At 36.5% G+C, this 25,748-nt stretch overlaps 2 protein-coding genes across 7 annotated transcripts in view; one reads left to right on the forward strand and one right to left on the reverse strand.

Moving 5' to 3' along the window:
- Positions 1 to 25,748, reverse strand: part of TBC1D5 (TBC1 domain family member 5) — a 536,635-nt gene that overhangs the window by 229,811 nt on the left and 281,076 nt on the right. For all 6 annotated transcript variants that reach the window (XM_032860919.1, XM_032860922.1, XM_032860921.1 and 3 more), the window contains 4 exons: positions 10,407 to 10,515; positions 8,788 to 8,877; positions 8,613 to 8,687; positions 7,422 to 7,489 (listed from right to left, as the gene is read on the reverse strand). In XM_032860919.1, the coding sequence (XP_032716810.1) occupies positions 7,422 to 7,489; positions 8,613 to 8,687; positions 8,788 to 8,877; positions 10,407 to 10,515 (342 nt within the window). The remainder of the gene's footprint in view (positions 1 to 7,421; positions 7,490 to 8,612; positions 8,688 to 8,787; positions 8,878 to 10,406; positions 10,516 to 25,748) is intronic.
- LOC116869642 (mediator of RNA polymerase II transcription subunit 6-like) lies at positions 21,943 to 22,794 on the forward strand. Its single transcript, XM_032860924.1, has one exon. The coding sequence runs from the start codon at positions 21,963 to 21,965 to the stop codon at positions 22,701 to 22,703; it is 741 nt and encodes a 246-aa protein (XP_032716815.1). The 5' UTR covers positions 21,943 to 21,962; the 3' UTR covers positions 22,704 to 22,794.

Consider the following 25,748-nt stretch of genomic DNA (forward strand, 5'->3'; position numbering starts at 1 on the left):
TCATGAACAGGGTGATGATGAACTCAGGCCTTCAAAAATGAGCTTTCAGGGGGTGCCTGGGTGGCTCAGTGGGTTAACGCCTCTGCCTTCGGCTCGGGTCATGATCCCAGGGTCCTGGGATCGAGCCCCACATTGGGCTCTCTGCTCTGCGGGGAGCCTGCTTCCTCCTCTCTCTCTCTCTCTCTGCCTGCCTCTCTGCCTACTTGTGATCTCTGTCTGTCGAATAAATAAATAAAATCTTAAAAGAAAAAAATGAGCTTTCAGGAATCCCAAAAGGAACAATGAGGAGAAGCAACATTCCAAGAGCGGGCAAGCAAGTAATGCAAAGCATGAAATATGGAACGCACAAAACCCATTCAGGAAATAATGCCACAGCACTGATCTAAAACAGAACGGGGAGGGACTTCGAATTTCTGGTTCTGCCTATAAGGAACTTGGACATCACTACTCCTCCCCAACAGGTAAAGAGCCGAACAGACTGAAAAATCAACAATTCCTCTTGGCTCTATATGAGAGGGGAAGACACAGGACAAACAGGCAAATATAAGGAGTCACAACTTACCAGAGCAGAACTCATAGGCAGAACACCTGGTAGGAACCAGTGCAGGAGAGGAAAACCTGAACTACACTGAAGGAATTGCTAGAAGCTCAGTATGGACAACTCTGAGAGTTAAATACTCCGAAGAACCCAGTAATAGGGAGACCCCCCGCAAACAGATGCAAGAGCTTGACCAGGATTCCATAGTAAATATGAGGAAAAAAATCCCCTTGACTTCTAGTATGTGGGCGGGGGCGGATTCATTCTGAACAGAGCACTGGGTTCTTAACAAAACCTGCCCTCAAAAAACAAAAACAAACAACAAGGAGGACAAGAATGAAAACCCGCCCTCAGGGAAAAGTAGTTAACCAGAGCATATCTGCTGGGGTGTTCTTAGACCCTACATAACCTGGGGGAAGGGAAATACCCAACTGCAGTCCACTTTAACCATTCTGCCCCATCTAAGAGGGTGCAGAGAATTAGAAACACTTGTGAAGCTCATGGTTCAGAGGACAGGTTCATATTAAGACTGAGACCTAACCACAGGACTGAAGAACACCTCCCCTCCCTACTCACCTTATCACCACATTATTTAAGGCATATTTACAGCACTTCTTTTTACCTTCCACATCATGTTCTGGCTACCAGAAAAAAAAAAAATTTACAAGACATAACAAAAGGCAAAAGGTAAAATTTGAAGAGACAGAATACACATTAGAACCAGACAAGGCAGGTATCTTGGAATTAGGAGATCAGAAATTGAAAACACCTATGATTAATATGCTAAGGGCTCTGATGGAGAGAGTAGACAGCATGCAACAACACACAGGCAATGAAAACAGAGATGGAAATCCCAAGAAAGAATCAAAAAGAAATGCTAGAGATAACAAAACACTGAAATAGAAATGAAGAATGCCTTTGATGGGCTTATTAACACTAGCCATAACTAAGGAAAGACTCTCTGAGCTAAAGGATAGATCAACAAAATTCTTGAAAACTGAAAAGCAAAGTGAACGAAGACTGGGGAAAAAAAAAGGCAGAACAAAAAAAATCCAAGGACTGTGGGACAACTACCTAGAATATAACACACACATAACAGAAGTATCAGAAAGAGAAGACACAGAACAAGAAACAGAATAAATATTTGAAGTACTAGTGACAAAAATTCCCCAAATAAATGTCAGACACCAAACCACAGATTCAGGAAGCTCAGAGAAAAGTAGGCCGGGTAAATGCCAAGAGAACTACAGCTAAACATATCATCTTCAAACTACAGAAGATCAAAGATAAAGTCCTTAAAAAGGCAGCGGAAGGTGGGGACAAAAATAAAAACACCTTACCTATACAGGAACAAAGATAAGAATAATATCCAACTTCTACTTAGAAACCACACAAGCAAAAAAGAGAATGAAGTGAAATATTTAAGGTGTTGACAGAAGAGAAACATCAACCTAGAATTCTGTATCCTGTGAAATTATCCTTTAAAAGTAAAGGAGAAATGGACTTCCTCAGACAAACAAAAACTGAGGGAATTTGTTGTCAGCAGACCTGCCTCACAAGAAGTAATTTAGAAGAAAACAGTATAGGTTAGAAACTCAGATCTATATAAAGGAAGAACATAAGAAGGAATAAGTGAAGTAAAATAAGAACTTTTATTTTTCTTATTGTCAATTGATATAACAGATGCTAGTTGTTTAAAATAATAATAATAATACGAACAGGGACGCCTGGGTGGCTCAGTTAGTTAAGCTTCTGCCTTCAGCTCCCAGGATCCTGGAATCAAGTCCTGTATCTGGCTCCCTGCTCAGTGGGATGCCTGCTTCTCCCTTTCCCTCTGCCTATGCTCTCTTGCTGTCTCTGTCACTCTCTCTTTCTCAGATAAATAAATAAAATCTTTAAAAATAAAAAAAATAATACCAACAATATATTCAACTATGTATGCTTGTATGTATATACACACATGCATGTATATATGTATGTATGTATGTATGTGTATATACAAACACACATGAATATATACATGCTCATATATAAGTGAAATGAGTAACGGCAATGACACAAAGGACGGGAGGAAGGAATTAGAATGACTTTGCTATTATAAAGTACTCACACTATCAGTGAAGTGGTATAGTGTTATTTGAAAGTGGATGTGGACTACCTAAAATGCATAATGTAAAATTTAAGACAACCACTAAAAAAAGTAAGAGATGTATCACTGGTATGCTGAGAAAGGAAAGAAAATGAAATAATATGAAATGCTCCATTAAAACTACAAAAGGCTGAAAAGGGTGGAAGACAATAATAGAAACGAAGAACAAGGTAACAAAAAGAAAAGAGTAACAAATATGATAGCTAATAATCCAACTGTATCAATAATCATTTTAAATGTCAATGGTCTAAATGCACCAACTAAAAGATGGTCAGAGTGCATCAAAAACACAACCCAACTGCATGCTACTTACGAGGAACCCACTTTAAAAACAAAGACACATTTAGATTAAAAGTAAATGAATGGACTGTGGACTCTGAGAAACAAACTTGAGGGTTTTGGAGGGGAGGGAGGTGGGGGGTTGGTGAGCCTGGTGGTGGGTATTAAGGAGGGCATGGATTGCATGGAGCACAGGGTGTGATGCATAAACAATGACTCTTGGAACATTGAGAAAATAAAATAAATTTTTTAAGAAAAAGAAAAAAAAGTAAGTGAATGGAGAAAAATACACCAAGCTGATTACACAATCATTACACAATGATAAAGGGATCAATTCTCCAAGATACATCAATCCTTAACATATGTGCACCTAACAACAGAGCATCAACCTGTGTGAAACAAAAACTAATAAAACTGCAAAGAGAACTTTTAAAATCCACTATCAGGGTTGGCAAGTTCAGTAACTGTCTATCAGAAATGGACAGACCTGGCGGGCAGAAAGTCAGAAGGACTCAGGTGAACTCAATATCATCAATCTACACTGAATATACTGAGATCTACATACTTCTTGAAACAGCAGCAGCGGAATACACATTCTTCTCAAGCTCACATGGGACATTCACCAAGATATTACACATTCTGGACCCCAAAACACACCCAAACCAGTTTGGCAGACGGGAAATCATGCTCTCAGACTGCAGTGGAGTTAAACTAGACATCAGTAACAGAAGGACAGCTAGAAAACTCTAAAAGGGAACCATCTGTGTGTTAGGGGTTCTGGGTAAGTCCATTCTTCTGCAGATCAGAGAGAGTCCAAGAAGGCTTTAGATTAGGCAAGTAGCATGGCCAGTTGTGCTTTCTGAAAATAAGGCTATATAACACATGGATTCTGCTGGAGGAGAAAGAAAAGACATCTAAAGAGAACTAAGCAAGTCAGAAACTCTGCATAGGAGGTTTAAAAAAAAAAAAAAAGACCTAAAACAGAGCAGTAAAAATAGAGGAGAACTCATGAATGTGAGAAAACAACATATAATGACCTCTTAATATTTAAAAGTAGAAAATGCATATCCTCAACCTTTCTATTCTTAACCATCTTTCTTACTACATCTTTCATCTAAGCCACTAACATTACTTAATGTGGAAGCATACCACAAGACTCCCAGTTACTTTCCCAGATTCCATCTTCACCTCTACCCACCCCGCTGCACAGCAGCCAGAATGATCTTCTTAGGTATCACACCCCTGCTCAATACCCACCAATGGCTTCCCATTGCAACTGGAATAAAACCCTAACTTCTTACTTTGGCCTATAGGACTGTTTCGATGGCATCTGCTCTCTCCCAAAATTTCCCTACTTAAATCACTTACCTTCCGCCATACCTGCCCCCCTTCAGTTTCTCAAAACACTGAGCTTATTTTCACTGACAGACTTTGCACTAGCTGTTCCCTCTGCCCGGAATGTTCTTTCCCTAGATCTTCAAATGGCTGGCCTTTTAAAATTTTTCACATCTCAGTTCAGATATCATCTTCTTAGAGATGCCTTTTCTAATCACTGTTTCTAAAACTGCCATCCCTCTATCTTATCACCCTGCTTTATTTCTTCACAACAGTTACCATCTTTTACAATTATCCTCCTTATCTATCTATACGTGCTGACTTTCTCATTCCTCCAACCCCCTCCCCACCCCACACTAAAATGTATATCCTATGAAAGCAAGACCTTGTCTGTCTTATTCACCACTCTATTCCCAAAAAGGATAAGGCTGGTACATAGCAGACATTCAATAAATGTACAGTAAAACGAAATGTACAGTAAAAAAAAATTCTTATCACAGATGCTAGTAAATGAGTAACACTGTATAACATTCATTGAGCTGTATTTCTTTTCTTCTCCTATTGCATCATGAGGTGCCTTACAGACTCGACTGAAACCCATGGATTTTAGATAATGCAGTGCCTTATAAAGAGAATATATTACCTAAAGTAGTAAAATTATTCAAGCTATTCAGCTTTTATTGTTAGGCAATTTGGTGGCTTAAAAGACTGACAGTCTTACCTTACAAGCTAAGTTACCTGCCACAAAATTTATAAAGAGATGGCAAGGAGCCTTACTCTAAATGTGGAGGAGAACCATGGAAGAGCTTTCTGGGGAAGAAGATACAACCTCCTCCATCCATGCTATGAACTACAGGGTCTCTTAACTGCCACCCCTGAATCTTAGGCTTGCCAACTGAATTAAAATATACCATTGGAGACCATTTATAAGAGAAAGTTAGCCATATATATGTTATACACATCACGTGCATACACACATTTTAAATAAATAAAAAATGCATAGAAAACATAAAACCAAATAGTTATAAGCATACACTTTTCAAGAAAGAACACTTCCTCACACAGCAAAGCATAAATATTTGTGTTAAGTAACCAAAATAATCAATGGGCTCCCAACGCCACTTCCTATGAGACTTGGCTGTCTGAGTTTTATTTTCCCCTTCTCCTATTTGTTTTGTCTTTTCAATGATCTGATCCACAGAGCCTCTGCCTGTGTGAAGATCCAGTATCATGGTCCCTCTATTTTCATTTGATAACAGCAGATTGATCATGATCCTTCTTATTAGCCATTTAGAGCTGAAGCTGTCAAGTTTTCTAAGATAACTGCCTAGCAATTTTTTTTAAAAAGGGATACCTTTACTGTTTGGCTAGCAATATATACCATGCATTTTTCTTTTAAGAGGCCTGTTTTACTGCCACTGATTATACAGCTACTTGCATGATTGGTGAGGAAATGCAGTTTTTGTTTTCTCTAACAAATATTTGAGTGCCTCCTGCACACTAATACAATGGCACTCTACTTTCTGCAACTATATGCCAGAGGTCAAGAACTGCCACATGATGCCCTGAGAGTAGTTTCCATATAATTGACTCCTTTTGGGTTACCTAGATAACTCAGCTCATCAAAATGATCCCACACCTCCCTCCCTCAACCTACCACCATTGCCAGTTTCGTACAGTTCTGTGGTACTCTGAACCCATGATTCCCCTGTTTTCATTTTTAGTTTTTAAAGTAAGCTGTAGGCCCAATGTGGGCTTGAACACACAACTGTTAGATTAAGAGTCACACATTCTATTGACTGAGCCAGCGAGGTACTCCTCCACTGATTTTCATTTTAAAATAGAAAATGTGACTTGTTCAATATGTAGTATAATGTTAATAGCCATCTATGTCATCTGATTACTCAGTGTTTGGGACCTAGAAAGAGATGAGTGTCAGAGAGCCAGAGGCCCTGACTTTGTAATAGGTCTAGCAGGAGTTGAACTAGCAGCAGAACAGACAGGCAAAGCTACAGAAAAACCTGGAAGAAAGTACTAGGGATATCTATGACTCTGCAAATACATGGCCCAACCTAGATGCAATGATTAAATTTACTAACATTTATGTAACTGTTTACAGCCTAAAGTGTTAACACATCTAGTGGTACCAGGGCGGCACAGTCGGTTAAGAGTCCAACTCTTAGTTTTGGCTCTGGTCATGATGTAAGGTTGTGATTTCAGGGTCAAGAGATTGAGCTCGATGTGGAGCTCTGTGCTCCGCATAGAGCTCACTTGAGATCTTCTCTCTCTCTCTCTTCCTTTGTCACTCTCACCTACTGTGTATGCTCATTCTCTTTCTCTAGGATGAATAAATAAATCTTTTTAAAAAGGTGTAAACATATCTGAATAGTACTAGTACAACATACATTTATTAATCTACAGCAATCCTTTGAGGTTAACTATTATTCCCATTTTACAGAAAAGGACACCGAGGAAAGATGTTCATTGAAAGTAAAATGCCTAAGATTATAGCATATGTTGCTAGAACTTATCCTAGGACTTTCCCACAAAAATTCCATGTGCTTCTCACTATATGACCCAGAAAGGTAAAGCCCAATTATGTAAAAGTCAATGGATATTAGCCATGTGCTAAGTAAACAACCCCTTCACATGGTAAATACTATGTAGACTGAGAGAAGAGGTTGTTTGCAAACCTGAATGACTTCAAGAGAGACAGAAATAAGGAGGGTAAAACTAATAGTTGTCATTTAAAAAGCAATTTGGTTAGAAAGGATTCAAAGGTGTGAAGCAGGAGACAAATGTTTCTAGCAATATCAATATTATGACCACATAATATAACCTTAATCAGAAGCACATGATTTCAAATCATTGCTGAAAATTGAAAACCAGATTAGATATTATTTTAAGATCATAAATATTGGAATTTATGTTGAAAGAGGGAAAATAGGAATCTATATTTTAAGAACAGAAAATAATTGTTACTATCAAAAATGGCCACAATAACTTTGTTAATAACATAAGGCAAATACTGCATTCAATTAAAACTCCTCTATGGATTTTGTATCTTACTAAAATTACAAAGAGATAACATCAATTTGAATTACTATAAGTTCTACATACGTTCTTTTGACATCTTGTTCAATCATTGATCGCAGTTCTTTATCTTGAAAAAATTTGTTCCACAGACTCTGAAATAAGGAAAACAACCTATTTAAGATAATTTTACACCTTTACTTGTCTTTTATGATCTCAATTTAATAATTTAAGTGATCAAATTTATCCTTCTCTGAGTTATCATTTCACATTGTGGAGAGGAAACCTGAAGTAGAATAAGTTTTATTAAAAACTACTAGTCTAATATCAGAAACACATCCTTATACTAATATCAATTTTTCCGTAATAGTACTGTACATATTTTAAATTTTTATATTATCTTTATAAAGTAAATAATAGTTCTGCTGCTCTACACCCACTACTTCCCTTACAACAAGAAAAAGCTCTGCTTAGATTAGAGCAGGGCCAGAGGCCAACTGGTCTCAACTTGAACCTGACCTGAACTCCCAACGCACTAAGACATGTAATGTTTTTTTGCAAAGCTTGGCTTTATGATCAAGCAGATTTTTAGACACTTTGTAAAATGTGAATTTCAGTTTTAAAATTCACTTAATATTCTATGCTGCTATACTATAAACTGTATCATAACAACTATATGTATCAGTAAAAAAAGAAATGCTGGTATTATATATTAGCTGGAAAATAATTTCTGTTAGCAGGGAAATAGGAATTAGAGCAGCAATTGAAGAAGTTATACAATACTCTAAAGTAGTAATTATTCCTAGTCTTCTCTGAAGTATCAGTGGGGAGGGGCAAATTTTTTTCATTATCTTTAAAAACTTCTTAATAGACTCACTCCGAAAAGTCACTTTTCTTCTTGCAAGTTAGTCCCACCAAGTAAACCCCCATCTATTTTTATCATAAAGGGAGGCTTTCCTAGAGTCCCTACTGCCCACTACAACTTGACATTACAGTTCTAGCCTCCTGTTTATGCTCTTCTCTTTTACCCTGAGTTCTTATGGTCCCATGGGACGTCTCCAGAATGCCATTCCACAGAAACAGATCATAAACCTCCTACAACACAGGATGAATATAGCATAGAATAATTTCCATCAGGTTTTAGGTTGCATAATATATGGAGTAAAAAAAATTTAATTGGCATGAAATAACATTGTTTTCATGGTGATTGATAACCTGTATCATAAGCATATTCTTATGGGCAAAAGAAGCTGAGATATGAATAAAGATGAACTTTACCCCTTCATCCTGTGAAAGGGGATTATTGATCATCAAATCTTGCTGGCCAACAACCTTCCTTGGGTTTGTGATGTGCTGGCAGGGAAAGAAAGAAAACACACATGCAAAGATCAGAGGTTACTGGACTTTAAAGCATACATAAGAAAACAATTACATTAATTAAAGTACAACTTACTATTTCTTTAACGTTGCTATACCATGCTCTTAATTCTTTAATTCTACTTATCCACTGACTTTTATCTTGAGGAAGAACACAAAGAAATAGCTGTCAAGGAAAAAAAAGGAAACTTTTGTAAAAATCCTAACAAGCAACATGTAAAACTATGCCAAACAGAATCACCTGAAGCAGATATTCATACTGAATACTGCAAGAGACATTCATATTCATATCATTCCGGTTCCCCATAAATTATATTTGGGAATGTTTATGTGTATTTGGACAATTCAAAAAGTGAACAAAGGCCACAAGAACAAGATCCCAAAAACCACACCACAAAACTGAATCAAGGTCCCCTCCAGATTTATATTAAAAATGAGCAAGAATGTACTGAGGTTCAAGTATAATTCCCATTTTACAGTCTCATATTAATGGGGTATTAATATGAGACAGACAAAAAGTCCAATGATTAATTTCAAGGTTTAAGATTTGTCTTAAAACAGGCAGGTAAAGGACAGAGAAGAACAACCTGAGGGCATGGCTTGAGAAGTGAAGTCATTCCTTCTATGGCAGAAACATTAATTTACAACTGGCAGCTAGCTTATGAAAACAACAAGCATTCTTAAAAAGACAAATTTGATTTAATTTAGTTTAGTACCATATTAAAGTAAATCTGGACTTGAGTTTATTTTTAGAAAACGAAGGCTACTAAAAGTTAAACAACAAGGACTAGGGGGTGGGACACAAATATTTGTATACAAATATTCTAGCAGCAGGTCTTCTGCCTTTACTGCCTGCATCTAACAAAAGAAAAATGCATTTTAATTATTAAATCTAAATTATTAAATCTAAGACTATCTAATACATCATGTGTTCCTTACTGTCTTTACTTGCACAGACTGTATGCTCAATTTATGCAGATATAACCTAAAAAACTTTCAATAGAAGTCATTCCAGAAATAAGTCTAAACCTCAATTCATTTTGAGATAACAAAAAGCGACAATATTTCCAGGCAATTAAAAAAGATAACTGTAAATTATTACTAGTTTTGATAATCAATGGACCTTTCTCTTAGAAAACTTATCTAATTTTCTTCCACTTCTCTTTCCTGCTGCCCTTCACTTTATGTTTCCAGTTTAAAAAATATATATATATGTATATGTACATATACATATGTATATACATATATGTACATGTGTATATATATATATATATGTACATATGAAAAATCTTTTCCATCTGCTGTTTCTGAAGCAAAAAGTGGGGGTGACTAAATGGCTGCACTTGATACAGTGGGAAGCTGGAAGAAAATCCCCCTCTGCTCCTGCCCAGTATCAAGGATTTCTGCAGAAGCCTCTGGGGGATGTAAAGGTGTTGCTTCGAATTCTGCTCCATCAAATGAGATGAAAGAACAGCTATTTCAAATGACTCCTTTAACATCACCAGTTACTCGGGACTAAGGTGGTTCAACCTTATTAGTAAATGTCCTATGAAATATAAACTTGGATGGCCAAAAAATCGAGAGTGAAGTCTCCTGGAAAATTCAGTGATCCCCTGCATGGGTAATCTCTCAGGGCATCAGGTAATGTGTTGATATACTGCAACCACAAACTGTAAATAAATATTTTCTTCTTACCTTCCAGCAAATGCTGCGGAACCTGCTGCTTCTCAGCTGCCCATTAATCCCCTTCTGCCTTATTGTTGCCAAGTAATTGTTGTTTACAAATAGTTCTTCCCATTCTTTCCTATATGCAAGAAACCAAAGCATAGGGATCCTTTTGTTAAAATTCTCTGCTTGGAGAGGAATGCTACAGGAAATTAATTTTAAATAAGTCTAAGAAATGCAACTTTTAAAACATATATATTTAGTTGTGTACTGTTTCTGAACGCATGGCTGTCTTTTTGGACACAGTTCTTCTTAGATTTAATGAATATGTAGATCGCTATAATTATGCCAGCTACTGAAATTCATAATGTCTATGGAGGCTATTCCATTTCCTCTAAAATGCTGGTAGCGCAGTTCAGAGCAACAAGAAAAAAATGAATATTAATATAAATATATGACTGCTTTACCCATTGACAAAGACATACCTACTCCAAAAATACACAACAAAAGGGTACTGTTAATTACATTGGCTTCTCACATGAATATCTGTTTAAATGAATCTGTTTCTCTTTAGTGTCAGGCTGGGGAGTTAAATATAATAGAAGACTACTTTCTTTAACTTCCAGTGCAATTTACTATTGAAATCTCTGCAACTTCTTTCTACATGATCAGTTTTAAAATTTTAACAGGTGCAGGCAAATTTGAAAAAAACATCAAAAAATTAAAAAGCCTCACTGTAAAAACTGTTAAAGGCAAGCTTGAGTACCTTGCAGTACCTATGGCTGAGTAGATAAAGAACTGAAATATGCCTCCCAGGCACACAGACACCAGGGGCTTAACACCTGTGCCTCATTAATATACAAGTAAATCTGCTCTACTGGGAAACAATTGGAAATTAATTGTCCCAAACCATTTACTGAGTTTGAATAAAGGAAGTAGACCTATATTCCCTGCATCTTGTACCAAACTAAACATCAAGAATCATTTGTCAACAGTTGAGGCTACTGAACACAGCTTTGTGAAATTTCTGATTTCCTAATGCTGCAATAAACTTATCATCAAGGCTGAAACCCTGGCAATCTCTTCAGAGAGATCCTCAAAAGAAAGCCTTTAAAACCCTCAACTGTCCTCCATGTAGATACACAGCAGCAGTTCTCACTGGTCGGACCTGACTCAATTTGAGAAAGGACGGCCTCGCACATCATGTTATCTTAAAGTCAGTAATGCAACCAACTACTAAAACACCCGACTGTGGAGTATCATCTCCACAGAGTTTTCAGAAGAGTGACCCCGGCAATGGCACATTCCTGACTGCCACAAGCAGGAGAATGTCCAGCTCGGCCCTAGAGCACCCATCCCGAAGCCTTCTGCCAGGAGGGGCCGGTGGCTAGGTATGCCGTATGAGACAAGCACTCCAGCACCTTAGTGAGGAAGTCCACTCCTAACACCACTCCATGAAAATTTCTTACTCCCAACACTCCATTCATAAGAGAAAATAATACTTCATTTTTATTTTAATTTGCATTTATGTCATTAGTTAAAGCGAAAATTTTTCATTCTTTTGAGTCATTTTATTACTTCTTTTTTAAAAACATCCCTTCTTGTCCTTTGCCTATTTTAAGCACCATAGTGGTTAAGAGAATGGACAGCAGAACCACACTCCTGTGATAAAAAGACAGTCATGCCTTCACAGAAACAGTACACAATTTACTAGCTACTTACTAGCTGTGCAAGCTTGGGCAAGTTACTTAACGTCCCTGTGCCTCTGTTTCCTCATCTGTAAAATGAAGTAACAGCATCTACCTCAAAGAATTATTGTGAGGATTAAAATACATGACAAGTCCTCAGAAGCATGTCTAGTATATCAGAATATTTTTTAAAATTAGTATTATTGTTAATACTAATTATAATATTACTTTTATTTTACTGTGCTTTATTATTGGTCCAAAGGAGGAGTTTTTCATACATTAAAAACATCACACCTTTGTCTGCCACATATACTTTTTAACCCGATACCTTGGTTTTCAACACAGTGAAGCTTTTTAATGTGTATATTAATTTAACTTGAACATTATTTTCTCCTGATGCTTTTTCCACTGTTGTCATGTTTAAGTAATCCCTAGCCCCTCCAAGCTCAAAGATGTTTTTTTTTTTAAATCATATTAGTCCATTTGTATTGCCAATAATATTTTAAATACGTTATCCATTTCCCAACAATCTCACATATATTATTCACATCTCATATTCAGGTTTTGTTTTTACCCAGTTTTAGCAGTACTCAAAGATGAGATAAGCAATGAGTACATCTCAGAGAATGTTAAGTATGTCTAAATAGCTTGTGGTCTGCAAGCAAAAACTGCAGATTTTAAATGGATTCTGATCCCAAAAGGAATCAAAATTTGTGCAAGACCATGCAGTTCCATGGCCTGAAGTCACCGATACATTCCAGATAAGAGAGGGAAGTGTGAGGCAAGGACTCCTCCAGCCTCTTCCAAAATCAGCTCCTATTCACAGGGACCGGGACAGTGTGAAGGTAGACACAGCTGGTGGCTAGATTCATTGCCATCTTGTCAAGTTACGCAGCCTTTTAAGGTCAAGTTACATACTACTTATGTAATGAAGGATAATTATTTGTTAGCTTAAATAAGACCCTGGGCCTTGATTACAGTGTCGGCAGAGAGAACAGGAGACTGGGACATGTGAAATGGAAACATTATCTTTGGAATTCACAATCATCTCAATTTATTCAGGGTACTCAGAGTTCCAATTAAGGCTGAACGCCTCAAACTGATGAAGAGCCCTAACAACAGAGGAACACGAAGGCCGCAAGATAACTCATTGTCTTGCTCTTCTATGGCACCGTGTTTCATTAATGAACAGTGATACGGAGTAAACACAAGTGACAGTGCCTACTATGAGCTCAGCTCTCAGAGAGATTAGAGAAAGCATGAAGCTAAAGAGGTCGAGGGATCTGTAAACTAGTAATAATCGCGTGAAGGACAAGCACTCTGGTAGTACAGAGAAGGGAGAACTAGTTTTATACCTACAAATGAAAACTGAGTGTAGAAAATAATAGTAGCCCCATGGGCACTCAAATGCCACTCCAAGAGCTGAGCTGTCAGATCTTTAACAGTATACAGAGGACAAAATATTGAACATGTTAGCCCTTCGAGAGGAGCCGAACCATAATTAAAGTTTTTTACAATCATAATTAAAGTTTTTTACAATCATTTGTAAATGGGGACCTACTCCTGAACTTAGATCAGGACATGGGCAAAGAATGCTAAGTTTTTGATGAGTCAGTTGTGGAATTTTTCAGCTTTACAAAAGTAAAGGAACGATAGTATCTAAACTTTGTCTTATATTTTTTAAAAAAGCAAATAATAGGCCTGTAACAGTCAAAATCTGGCAATGATGCTACTGAAATGCTAAAAAAAAAAAATCGATATATATTTAAAAATACGATATTTTAGTGGCAGGAGCCTGGGTGGCTCAGTTCCTTAAGCATCTGCCTTCAGCTCAGGTCATGATCCCAGGGTCCTGGGACTGAGTCCCACATAGGGCTCCTTCCTCAGTGGGGAGCCTGCTTCTCCCTCTCCTCCCTGCTCCTGCTCTCTCTGTCTCTGTCTCTCTCAACTAAATAAATAAAATCTTAAAAAAAAAAAATACAATACTTGAAGTAAATCACTTTTAACCTTTACAACAACTCTCCTAAGGTGTGTATTTTTAACCCTTCTTTATCAATGAGGAAACTAAGACTCAGAAAAATTTAATAAGAGGGGAAAAAAAAGAGAATTAGGAGAAGCATCTTTGTGGAAGCAACACTAAAAGGGAAATGCGATACTGCAGCCATCAAGGGACAAAAATGGCCTCTGGAAACAAGGCAAGACAAGAATATGACCTTATATTTTCTCCCTTAGATTCCTAGTTTTTGAACATTAAGTCCAAGGGTACAGAGATAAGTTTACACCAGTTGAACTGAGGAAGTAAGTCAACAGCTGCTGTGAGTGGTTAAAAACCTGGGGTATTCAGGTAGGTTCCTCAAATGGAACAGATTAGAGAAACGCCTGGGCCTTAAGGACTTTCTTGACAAAGCACTAGTGCCATCTAGTGACAACCACTATGCCTTGCAGGCACTGGGTCCCTAAAAACAACCAGCATCCAGGCACAGAAAGGCAAAAACTGGTTTTCTTCTCAGGCCTTAGTGGCTGTCCTAGAAGCATTGTGTGAAAAAGGATTCTGAAGCTACCATGTGCTCCTTAGAAAAGAATATTGTGACTGATTGAAAGTGTTGGCCATGAGGATCGCAGTCATTTCTCAATAAATGAAATCAACTTTTACAGTAGCAATTGAGGTCTCCCCTCCAAGAATATCTGTTTAGGTAGCTAATCCACTTGGCAATGTTTTTGTCTTTTGTTTTTTGTTTTTTTGACATGGAAATCAACCAGAATACACAGTGAATAAATACAGCTGATGATCATAAGGAGATCTCTATTTCTAATTACATATGTTAATGTAGTATTTCCTAACATACACACATAAAATTAGTATAAAACTAGTTAGCACCTTCTAAATGTAATTGTTTAAATACTTTTGTAACCTAAATAATGCATAAATTACTTGATTATGTGGCAGTTCTGTACTAGAAAATTTCTGAATTGTCCTAAATGATGACAAATTAGAGAAAATAAGTCTATACTGTGTATTTTTTTTATAATTTTATTTTTTATAAACATATATATATATATATATATATATACTGTGTATTTTATAGGATGGTTTCTACTCCATTTTTGGGCACTACCTGAGCAGGCAGCAATGTCTTTATGGGGCTAAGAAGAAACCCAAACAATTACAATTATTGAAAACAATTCAGAGACTACACACAGTCTAGTACTCAGGATCTTCAATACTTGGTTAAGAGGAGCTACTCTGGTTTTCACTGATGAAGAATGCAGGGAATGGAGAATGGATTATCACCGGGGATGTTCAACAGGTCCAACAGAGAAGGAAGATCAAAGAGGGAAGTATGGTGAGGGGGTGGTATGGTGAAGCTCTGCAGAGATGATCCTGTAGTTTACAAGCTCAGCTGGCTCTTGATCATCTCGTTTTTTGAGATTTGACTAGACATAGTAGCACTAAAGGGCAGGGCAAAATAAAGGTGATCTTTATGCAAAATAAGATCACAGTTAGATGTGTAGAATATTTGAAGGTAAGAAAGCACAAAGTAAGGAAACTGAATCTGATGCAAAAAGGTTTACACAATTTTATGATCCTGAAGTACACGCCAGTATTTGAAAAAAAAAAAATTGTATTAGTGACCATAACTACTTTACCAAATACAGAGATAAAAGCACATAATAAAATTTAAATTTGTACAGAAATACATTAGTGAAAGATTTCTACTAATGAAAGGACTGTACCATAAATCCACTGTTCAAGTCAAAGAGAGTATACACTTTTATACCATCTTAAAGGAATGATTTTAAAAATACTATTCAAATACAACAAGGAACATCTAACTTAAAAATCAATGGAAATATGAGAAGTGTAAATTAGGTATGTCAGCATCAGACTGTAAAGTGTGGCACCAGATATGGGTAAGCTACAACACTAGGACTGCAGGTGCCAAGATCAACCAGATAAACACTGATGTTATCTATAATTACCTCATTTTTAGCTTAAATCACAGGTAATGAGGGAACTCAGAGACTCTAAAAGGCAATTAGAAACTGTACTGGCTTTTTTGCTTCCTGTATCAGGAATTTTTAAAAACTTACTTTTATTTAAAGCTTTTTTTTCCCTCCATAATGAAACATCAGGGCATATTACTTATACATATATAAATAAATATAAAGACAGAATGCGCAATTACTTACAAGCTTAAAATGGATTTCTTTCTATGTCTAGGTGAAATATATTCTCATCTGATGAGGCTCCATTGAAACAAAGGCAACAAATAGTTCACTGTGTGGAGGTTTGTCAAAATTAATTTACGATAACGTTTTAATTTGGGTTTGGATTTAACTCTGAATTGAGAAATTTTGAACTTCCACTTCAATGTTCGCAAGGACACAAAGCACTGAGTTAGCAACAGTTTTGGACGTCAGGTATAATATTCTTTTTAAAAAAAACATGTATCATTCTCTTCAAAATACAATGTTTAAGAGCTTCTCAATTCAAGGTCATATTAACTAGGTAAAGTCAACAAACATACCGTTAGAAAAGGAATCCAAAAAAGCTGTATTACAAGGTTATAAAAAATTAAGTATATAATAAACATCATTATACTACTAATCAAAGGTTCAGCATTTAGAAATGAGGTGAGGAAAGGATATACTACGAAGGATCTGAAGTCATCTGAAATGAATATATTTGATATTCCATAGTTAACTGATGTTTCTAATAGAATTAATTCTTTGATATTGGCTATTCCATAGTTAACTGATGTTTCTAATAGAATTAATTCTTTGAGACACCTTCCTGCAGACTTCCCCCACCTTCTTCACATCCCTACTGCACTACATTTACCTTACTATTTGTGAAACTAGCATGGATTTGATATCTAACTTCCAATGTGATAAGAATTTGCCACAGTCTACAATGTAAAAAATATTAAGAAGTAAATGCTTACAGAATTAAAGACAAATTACTCTGCAGCAATTTAGAAACAGACATTTATTTAGCAAAATCTGATGTCCTAATTTAAAGTAAATCCAATCTCATAAACCATGTTTTTCAAGATTAGGTTGACTTACAGGGTATTATATATACACATAGAAATACATGTATGCTTCAAACAATACTTTCTCTTAAAAAGATCTGAATGAATTATAACTGAATCCATCATTCATTTGACAATCTGTAGATCAGCACTACCTAACAGAACTTTCTCAGATAACAGAAATGTTCTATAGCTAACTGTTTAATATGGTAATCATTAACCACGTGTGACTAGTAAGCAGATGAAATATGGCTAGTGTAACTGAAGAACTACATATTTTAACTGATTTAAACCTAAATTTAAATAGACTCATGTCACTAATGGTTCCTATACTGAACACCAAAACTCAAAGTGTTTTAAGGATAATAAACCATTCATAGATACATTTGATTTTTCAAGTAACAACTATAAAAAAGTTCAAGAGATAAAATATACACACTATATATATCCCATATAGTGTTACTGGAGAAAGAAGCAGATACACTTTAAAAGTTAATACAACTAGTTAACAAAAGTCAAGATGGTTCCATAAGAGATCTAACAGTATATAATTAATCCTAAATGAATGGTGCTAGTAAGATCATATATAGATATAATAGATATTGTTTATCTATAGTTGCCTTTCCCTGTCTAGGTTTCCCTGTCTCTACCACAATCCCTTACCCCCTGCTTCCTCTCATCCCTCTCTTCTTATATACACACAAAAGTTAGGGAAGCAAATCTTTAAGTGATGAAGTGATGCATCTGTAAGTTACTAAAAATAATCAATGCTGGCAAGAATGAGATCCAAGATCCGAATCATGAACCTAATATGACCATACTCTGTATTAGACTGGCTCAAAGATCCAGAATATGAAAATTTCAAACGAAGATAAGTGGGTCATGTGATAAACTTTAAGTCAATATGGACATTATGTACTTTATAATTTGTTTGGATTAGTGTACCTAAGAAAATAATTTCACATGGGCGTCTGAAAAAGTAAGGAAATATCCTCACCCAAAGGTGACCAGAAAATCTCACGCTATTTATAATTTAAAAGAAAAGAACTCACACTATAAAAAAATCTCATACTTGAATACCTCATACACCCAGCATAATGAAAGACCAATGTATGCCACATAAGTGATTTTTTTTTGCGACACAAAAATGTTGAGAGTATCAAAATATTACTAAGCCTTAAAGAAATTTGTGTCCAGATGTGGTATACATCTGGAAAATGGATGGCTATTTCTTACATTAAATAACTTGACACTGCTTTGCTTTTGGAGTTTTCCATTCTGTTTTTAGGGGCATTTTTCTCATGACTATCATTATCAGGCTATTGGCTACCAATCTGCATAATGATTATACATTAGCTCTTTAAAATCCTAAATCTACACTCCTCTGTCACTTGTCCAGTGTGTCTTTTTTAAAATAAAGACAACAAATTAGGCTTTAAGCTGTCACATATTTTAGCCTAATTCAACATCATAAATTATCAGAATCTTTTCTAGTTTAAGAAAAATGTGAGGGGTGCCTGGGTGGCTCAGTGGGTTAAAGCCTCTGCCATCGGCTCGGGTCATGATCCCGGGGTCCTGGGATCGAGCCCCACATCGGGCTCTCTGCTCGGCGGATAGCCTGCTTCCCTCTCTCTCTCTGCCTGCCTTTCTGCCTAGTTGTGACCTGTCAGTCAAATAAATAAATAAAAATCTTTAAAAAAAAAAAAAAAGAAAAATGTGAAATAAGACTGGGAATAAGGACTAGAATGGTTCTCCTGTGCCTAAACATATTTTAATAAACAAATATTTTGCCTGTTCTAATATTTTCCGCCTGTTTCTAAGTTTCTGGTTATATTCTAGCTGGTTGAAGCTATTAGAAATTTGACTTGTAAATAACTGGGATGTTACCGTATATCCAAATGTCAGCAGCCAATCCCATTCCCCTCAAGGCTTCAGTCCTTGAGTTCGGCCAAGAAAGAATTCAAAGCCAAACCTTTAAGCAAGACTTTACTAGCAGTTAAAGAGAAAGCATCCTCTCAAGGTGGGAGAGGGGGCAGGCACAGAGATGGCAACTATATCAGGGGTCAGAGTCTTCTTTTGTCTTTCCTTTTTATGTTTGCATAGGTTATGGGTCATAGCTAGGGTGGTCTCTGACTGAAGCTGCTTCCAATCATCTAAGGAACTCCTCCTCCCAGTGGGGGGGTGGGGGTGTGTGCGCGGTTTGGCCCTATATGGTCCTTGTTGGAACTGTCATGGCCGCCTTCTCCCCACAGGGAGGGAATCAAAACCACAATGTACATGTATCATAATGAGGCTATACGTTACTGTTGGCCAGAGTCATAGGGGAGAACAAATATGTATCCCCTCTGTGGTCTTTCCTTAACTGCCTACTGTATCTCAAACAAAAAAAAGGAAAAACCCCTTTTCTGAATATTGGATATAGGGGTAGGGGATAAAGCATTGGTAGAAGACACTAAAATGAAGGAATCAGGGTGTGGAGACCTAATTTGAGTCTGCACTGTGTTTCCTATGTAGGCTAGAACACCAGTGGGAGTAGTATTTTTATTACTGATTTTTTTAAGAAGAGTTGTTCTGCATCACAGTGGAAGATGAAACATTTTCTCATGACCTCCTTGTCCAAATTAAAATATGTTTCATAGAACTCCTGTCTTAGGCAGAAGTATTTTCCACTGATGAAATTTTATGTTATCTGAAAGTTCATCTACTTCAAGAGAACTAAAATTTAGTCCTGACTTTATAAAAGGCCTTTTGTTATTTTTTTATTCTGTTATCCATATGCTCAATAATTCAGATATTCCCAAATGGATGCCACAAAAATTTTAATTATATGACCACAGATATCCTTATATGAACCAAAGAAATGTTTCCATAAAACTGTCACATGAAACGCTGCTATAAAATTGAAAACTAGCATAAGAAAATTCTCATTTTTCTACAGACCTTTTTAAAATATTATGATTAGGAATGACACCTAGAAATATAGAGGCAGGAAAATGGGGATCCTTCTCTAGGGCTCATCAACAGTCCAGGTGACAGTGGGAAAAACAGGGACAGGAACAGTGTTAAAAAACACCAGTCAGACCACTCTGGCTTTATTTATCCTACTCTCTCGACCCTCTTCTAGATCTCTCAAGTAAGAAAAAAAAAAAAAAAAAATAGTCCCTGTTCAACCTACATAATCAGAATATTAAAAGAGAGAAGCAGACTCTGGTCAGGGGCAACCAAACAAAAGTAGTTACTTAAGAGGTTATAAACTCATTACTGTGCACTGAACAAAATCCACATAACAAAGAGTTCTGTGCCTGGTTCAATGACAGTAGAGCTCTGCTGCTCAAGGCAACTTTAAGATCTAGAAACACATTAAAAAACTGGAATGAGAGTTAAGAGATAGTGTTCAACTATCCCGTTTTGCTTCAAATGGGTTCAGAGACTTGGGCTTGTCATCTGAAATACTTTTCTAATCTGAACAAATAGCTTGAAATTCAATCTTTGAAAATCCTTGAAATATGTCAACCAGCTAAACTACTATAACTATCTCAGAACATTGCATCTATAATCATGAAATGAAAACTATGTCCATATGTTCAGATGATACTAGGACTTCTTTTAAATTTCAAATATTCTCTCATTAGCAGGCTATTTTTTATTCCATAGCTGCTTTATTGATTTTTCCCATATTTCTAAGCACATAATATTCATTCTCAATTATATCATTATCAGCTATTTCATATAATTTTGTGATTTAAAGATTCTCATTTTCAACTCCCAGTTAAATTTTTTGATCATGGATTTAAATATATCAAACACCTCCGATATACTAAAATCTAAAACTTTAATACTATCAAAATACTAGTTCATGCAAAGTAACAAAGTCAACAGAATGAAACAGATGTATGTAAATACTCGTACTGTAAGGGCCACTTTAGCTGTCTTTTATAACTAAGGGCATAATGTTGTCACTAACAAATGTTAAGGCAATTGAATCTAACCATTTTAACAGTGCCCCCCCAAAAGAATGTATTGTTAGGAGAAAATGAAGACTATCTTTACTCATATTGTTCACCTCATAGAAAAGTCTTATCCCTCTAGAATGTCCAGCAGATATACCTTCCCTGTAACCACCATTCCCCCAACAACCCCTCAAATTTACGCCATCTAGTATTCCTCTAGTTCTTTATAAAATGTTCCCATTAGAACACTGGTCATCATCTACATTAGTTGCTTCCATGTCTGTCTCCCCTCCTATATGATGAATGGGCAGTGTTTTAGTCATCCTTGGGTCTTGGAGGTTTAGCCCACTGGCTTGTCTATAATGGGTGTACAACAAAGATGTGCAGGATGATTGAAGATTTGTTAGCTCTCCTGAACCAAATATATATATATATAACCAAATATATATATAAAACCAAAATTTATATTGTTTTTATATTTCTATGTATATTTTATGTATATATGACCATATATATAAATATATATATTATATATAAATAATAGTATATATTTATAAACATATATAAATATATATGTATATGCTATATATATATAAAAACAAATGTCGCAAAAACACTTGTGAAACCTCTGGATTAGGAAAAAAACTTGAAAAAATAGGATTACAGGGGCGCCTGGGTGGCTCAAGTTGGTTAAGTGACTGCCTTCGGCCCAAGTCATGATCCCAGGGTCCTGGGATTAAGCCCTGTGTGGGGTGGGGTGGGGGTGGGGGTTCCTTGCTCAGCAGGGAGCCTGCTTCGCTCTCTCCCTCTGCCTGCTACTCTGCCTGCTTGTGCTCTCTCTTTCTGTCAAATAAAAAAAAATTTTCTTTTTAAAGAGTATTACTGGGAGAACCTGCGAGCGCTTTTAGAACTATGGCGGCGGTGGATATTCGAGATAATCTGCTGGGAATCTCTTGGGTTGACAGTTCCTGGATCCCCATTTTGAAGAGTGGAAGTGTCCTGGATTACTTTTCAGAAAGAAGTAATCCTTTTTACGACAGAAGATGTAATAATGAGGTGGTCAAAATGCAGAGGCTAACATTAGAACACTTAAATCAAATGGTTGGAGTAGAATACATCCTTTTACATGCTCAAGAGCCCATTCTTTTTATCATTTGGAAGCAACAGCGGCAGTCCCCTACCCAAGTTATCCCACTGGCTGATTACTATATCATTGCTGGAGTGATCTATCAAGCCCCAGACTTGGGGTCTGTTATGAACTCTAGGGTGCTTACTGCAGTGCATGGCATTCAGTCAGCTTTTGATGAAGCTATGTCCTACTGTCGATACCATCCTTCCAAAGGGTATTGGTGGCATTTCAAAGATCATGAAGAGCAAGATAAAGTCAAACCTAAAGCTAAAAGGAAAGAAGAACCAAGCTCTATTTTTCAGAGACAGCGTGTCGATGCTTTACTCCTAGACCTGAGACAGAAATTTCCACCCAAATTTGTGCAGCAAAAGTCTGGAGAAAAGCCTGTCCCAGTGGATCAGACAAAGAAAGAGGCAGAACCTGTACCAGAAACTGTAAAATCTGAAGAGAAGGAGACCACAAAGAACGTCCAACAGATAGTGAGCACCAAAGGCCCTCCTGAAAAACGAATGAGACTTCAGTGAGCAATGGAGAAGAGAGAAGCTTGCAAGACTCCTCTTGCCCGTTATTTATACCTCATTACTGTGACAGGCTCTTGAACTTTGAAATTCTTTGTCACAGACTTTCCATTTGTATAATGCTTGTTCTTTAAAAAAGGATGGAAGGATCCTCATGCTTTTGATATGAATATTTTTAATGTATGTTTTGTAACCTTTTCCCTATTCGGCTTGAGCAGCCTCCTCACTCAAATGTACACTGCTGTATACATCCAAAAACAAAATAAAGATATTTATATAAAGCAAAAAAAAAAAAAAAAAAGAGTATTACTAACCACTGCCACCTTTCCCCCAGAAGGCAAGGGAAATCTGATACGGAAAATAGACAAATACTGAATATCAATCTCTATTAAAATATTCTGTAAAAATTCCACCTTTAAACTGTATCTTTGTTTGTCAAATCAAAAATCAGTAGTCAAGCCTTATGTAGAGCTAACTATGTAACTATAAAGCACACTCATAAGTAAATAAATAAGCAAGGTATTTGTAAAATGTTTAAAAGATTTATAACTTTCCACTTTTAAACTGTTCTTCTTTGTATTATTTTCTCAAATTATAGATCCAGTAACACACTTCAACATTACTGACCAAATATTTAAATTGACATCGTCCATTTCACTATCCTACTTTTTTAAAAAGTACAGCATGCTAATATATACTACAAATAGTGACCCATGGGGCTGACAGGGGTGCTTTTCAAATGGGACACCAGGAAAAAACAGAAGTGTGTTCAGGGGAAGGGACTCTCAGTGATGACTGACTCAGAGCAGCTTATCCTCATATTTCAAATGTATGCCTGTCTTTTCAATGATAAACATTTACACAGCCTTGGATGATTGGAGCTTGCAGCTGACTGTAAATAAACAAATACAAAAAAAAATTTTCCCCTAGAGCCGGGCTACAGATAATAAAAAGGGCTTGAAGGGGCTTCTGAAGCAAAGGAACTCAAACTAACATGTATGCTCAAGTCAGTTTGGGTTATGTTAATGTAAGACTGTAAATGCAAACAAGCCAGTTAATTACTTAAATGGAAGGTAACATTTTCAGGGTCTTATTAGATCAATAACTAGTTCAGACAGTTGTATATCACAGAAAAGCATAGACACTGACCAGTTCCATTATCATAAAAAAATAATAAAGTTACTTCAAGAAGATATATTCATCATTCAAGTGTAATCCCCCCCTCTTTCAAATATGGCTTCATTATGGAGATATGAATTAAGGTATTATTTTGATTTTGGTTTCTGGATAATGCAACGGTTACATACATATTTTGTGCTTTCTGAAATTTTCATTGAACTATAAAGGTTGTCATGCTAGGTCAACAAATATGAAAACAAGAAATAAGAAAATTTGATACTGAGATTGTGAGGCTAAATAAGAGTGGATTTTATAAACATTTTTCCTATATAATCTATAGATAACTGTAGATATTTATAAATTTCATCTTTTATAGATTACTGCAGGTCTAATACTTAAATACTCATTTACTGCCAGTTTAGGACTGCAGAGGATTTTAAAAATACTTTTTTGAGACAAAGGACAACTTAAATAGATGAAAAGTTGATTAAAACTTAAAGGAAATTTCATGAGCACCTGGGTGGCTCAGTGGGTTAAGTGTCTGACTTTGGCTCAGGTCATGATCTCGGGGTCCTGGGATCGAGCCCCATGTTGGGCTCCATGGTCAGCAGAAAGCCTGCTTCTCCCTCCCTCTGCTCCTCCCCCCTCTGCTTGTCCCCTCTCTCCCTCACTCTCTCCCTCTCTCAAATAAATAAACAATATTTTTTAAAAATAAATTTAAAAAAAACTTAAGGAAATTTCAGAAAAGAGAGAAAGGAAAGATGCAGAAATTAGTTTATCATGTGTTAGATGACTGGGCCAGGTGTTCTACACATTATAGGTATGCTCCCTACAACTCTATGATATAGGAGCTGTTAACATTCCAATTTTACAAATGAGGTAATCAGGAATCAGATTAATTCTTTTGCCTAACATCACACAGTCAGTAAATGATAGAGCTAAGATATAAACTTAAGTCAGTTTTACTGCAATCTGTATGTTTTTTTCCAAATTGTTTTCCTGAATCATGTATTTATAAAAACTTACAGAGTTTGTATCATATAGTTACATAGATTCTCCACAAAATATAGGAAACACAAAGTGAGAAAAGCACGGGGCACCTACGTGGTTCAGTCAGTTAAACGTCTGCCTTCGGCTTAGGTCATGATCTCAGGGTCCTGGGATCAAGCTCCACATCGGGCTCCCTGCTCAGCAGGGAGTCTGCATCTCCCTCCCTAGATGCCCCTGCCTGCCCCCTGCTCCTTCTCTCTTTTCCTGATCTAAGAATCAGGAAAAAAAACCTTTCTCATCTACTTACAAAGCACTGATAGCCTAGAAAAATAAAATGGCAAGGGCTTAGGAACTTAAAACTACTGAGTGGTAGAAGAGTGGGATGGAAATTCAGGTTAGTCTCTATTATCTTTAGTATATGCTGTGAACTGAATGTCCCACTTCGCTCAAATTCATATGTTGAAACCCAACAACCAGTGTGATGGGTGTTCGGAGGTGGGCCCTCATGAATAGAACTAGTGCCTCAGAGAGCTCTCTAGCCCCGCTGCTATGTGAGAGCACTGTGAAAAGACAGAGAACCAGGAGCAGACTTTTACTGGACACCACATCTGCCAGCACCTTAATCTTGGACTTCCCAGCCTCCAGAACTACAAGAAATAAATTTCTGTGGTTTATAAGCCACCTAGCCTGTGATATCTGTTATAGCAGCCTGAACAAACTAAAAGTGTAACATTCAGCAATTAAATTGATACTGAATCCATATTCTTAAATGTAACAGAGTAACAAACTTATATCACTCTAAGAGTGTAACCAGAACCCAGATTTCTAAATATTAAATCCAAAGTATGCTTTTACTCTATGATCTCTACTAATATTTTAAATCACTATTTCATGGTTGTTTCAAGACACATATGACCCACTTACATACAAATGGGACAAAAA

Source organism: Lontra canadensis, unplaced genomic scaffold (genome assembly GCF_010015895.1).
Source record: "Lontra canadensis isolate GAN:19392208 unplaced genomic scaffold, GSC_riverotter_1.0 scaffold20, whole genome shotgun sequence".
In the NCBI taxonomy this organism is placed as follows: domain Eukaryota; kingdom Metazoa; phylum Chordata; class Mammalia; order Carnivora; family Mustelidae; genus Lontra; species Lontra canadensis.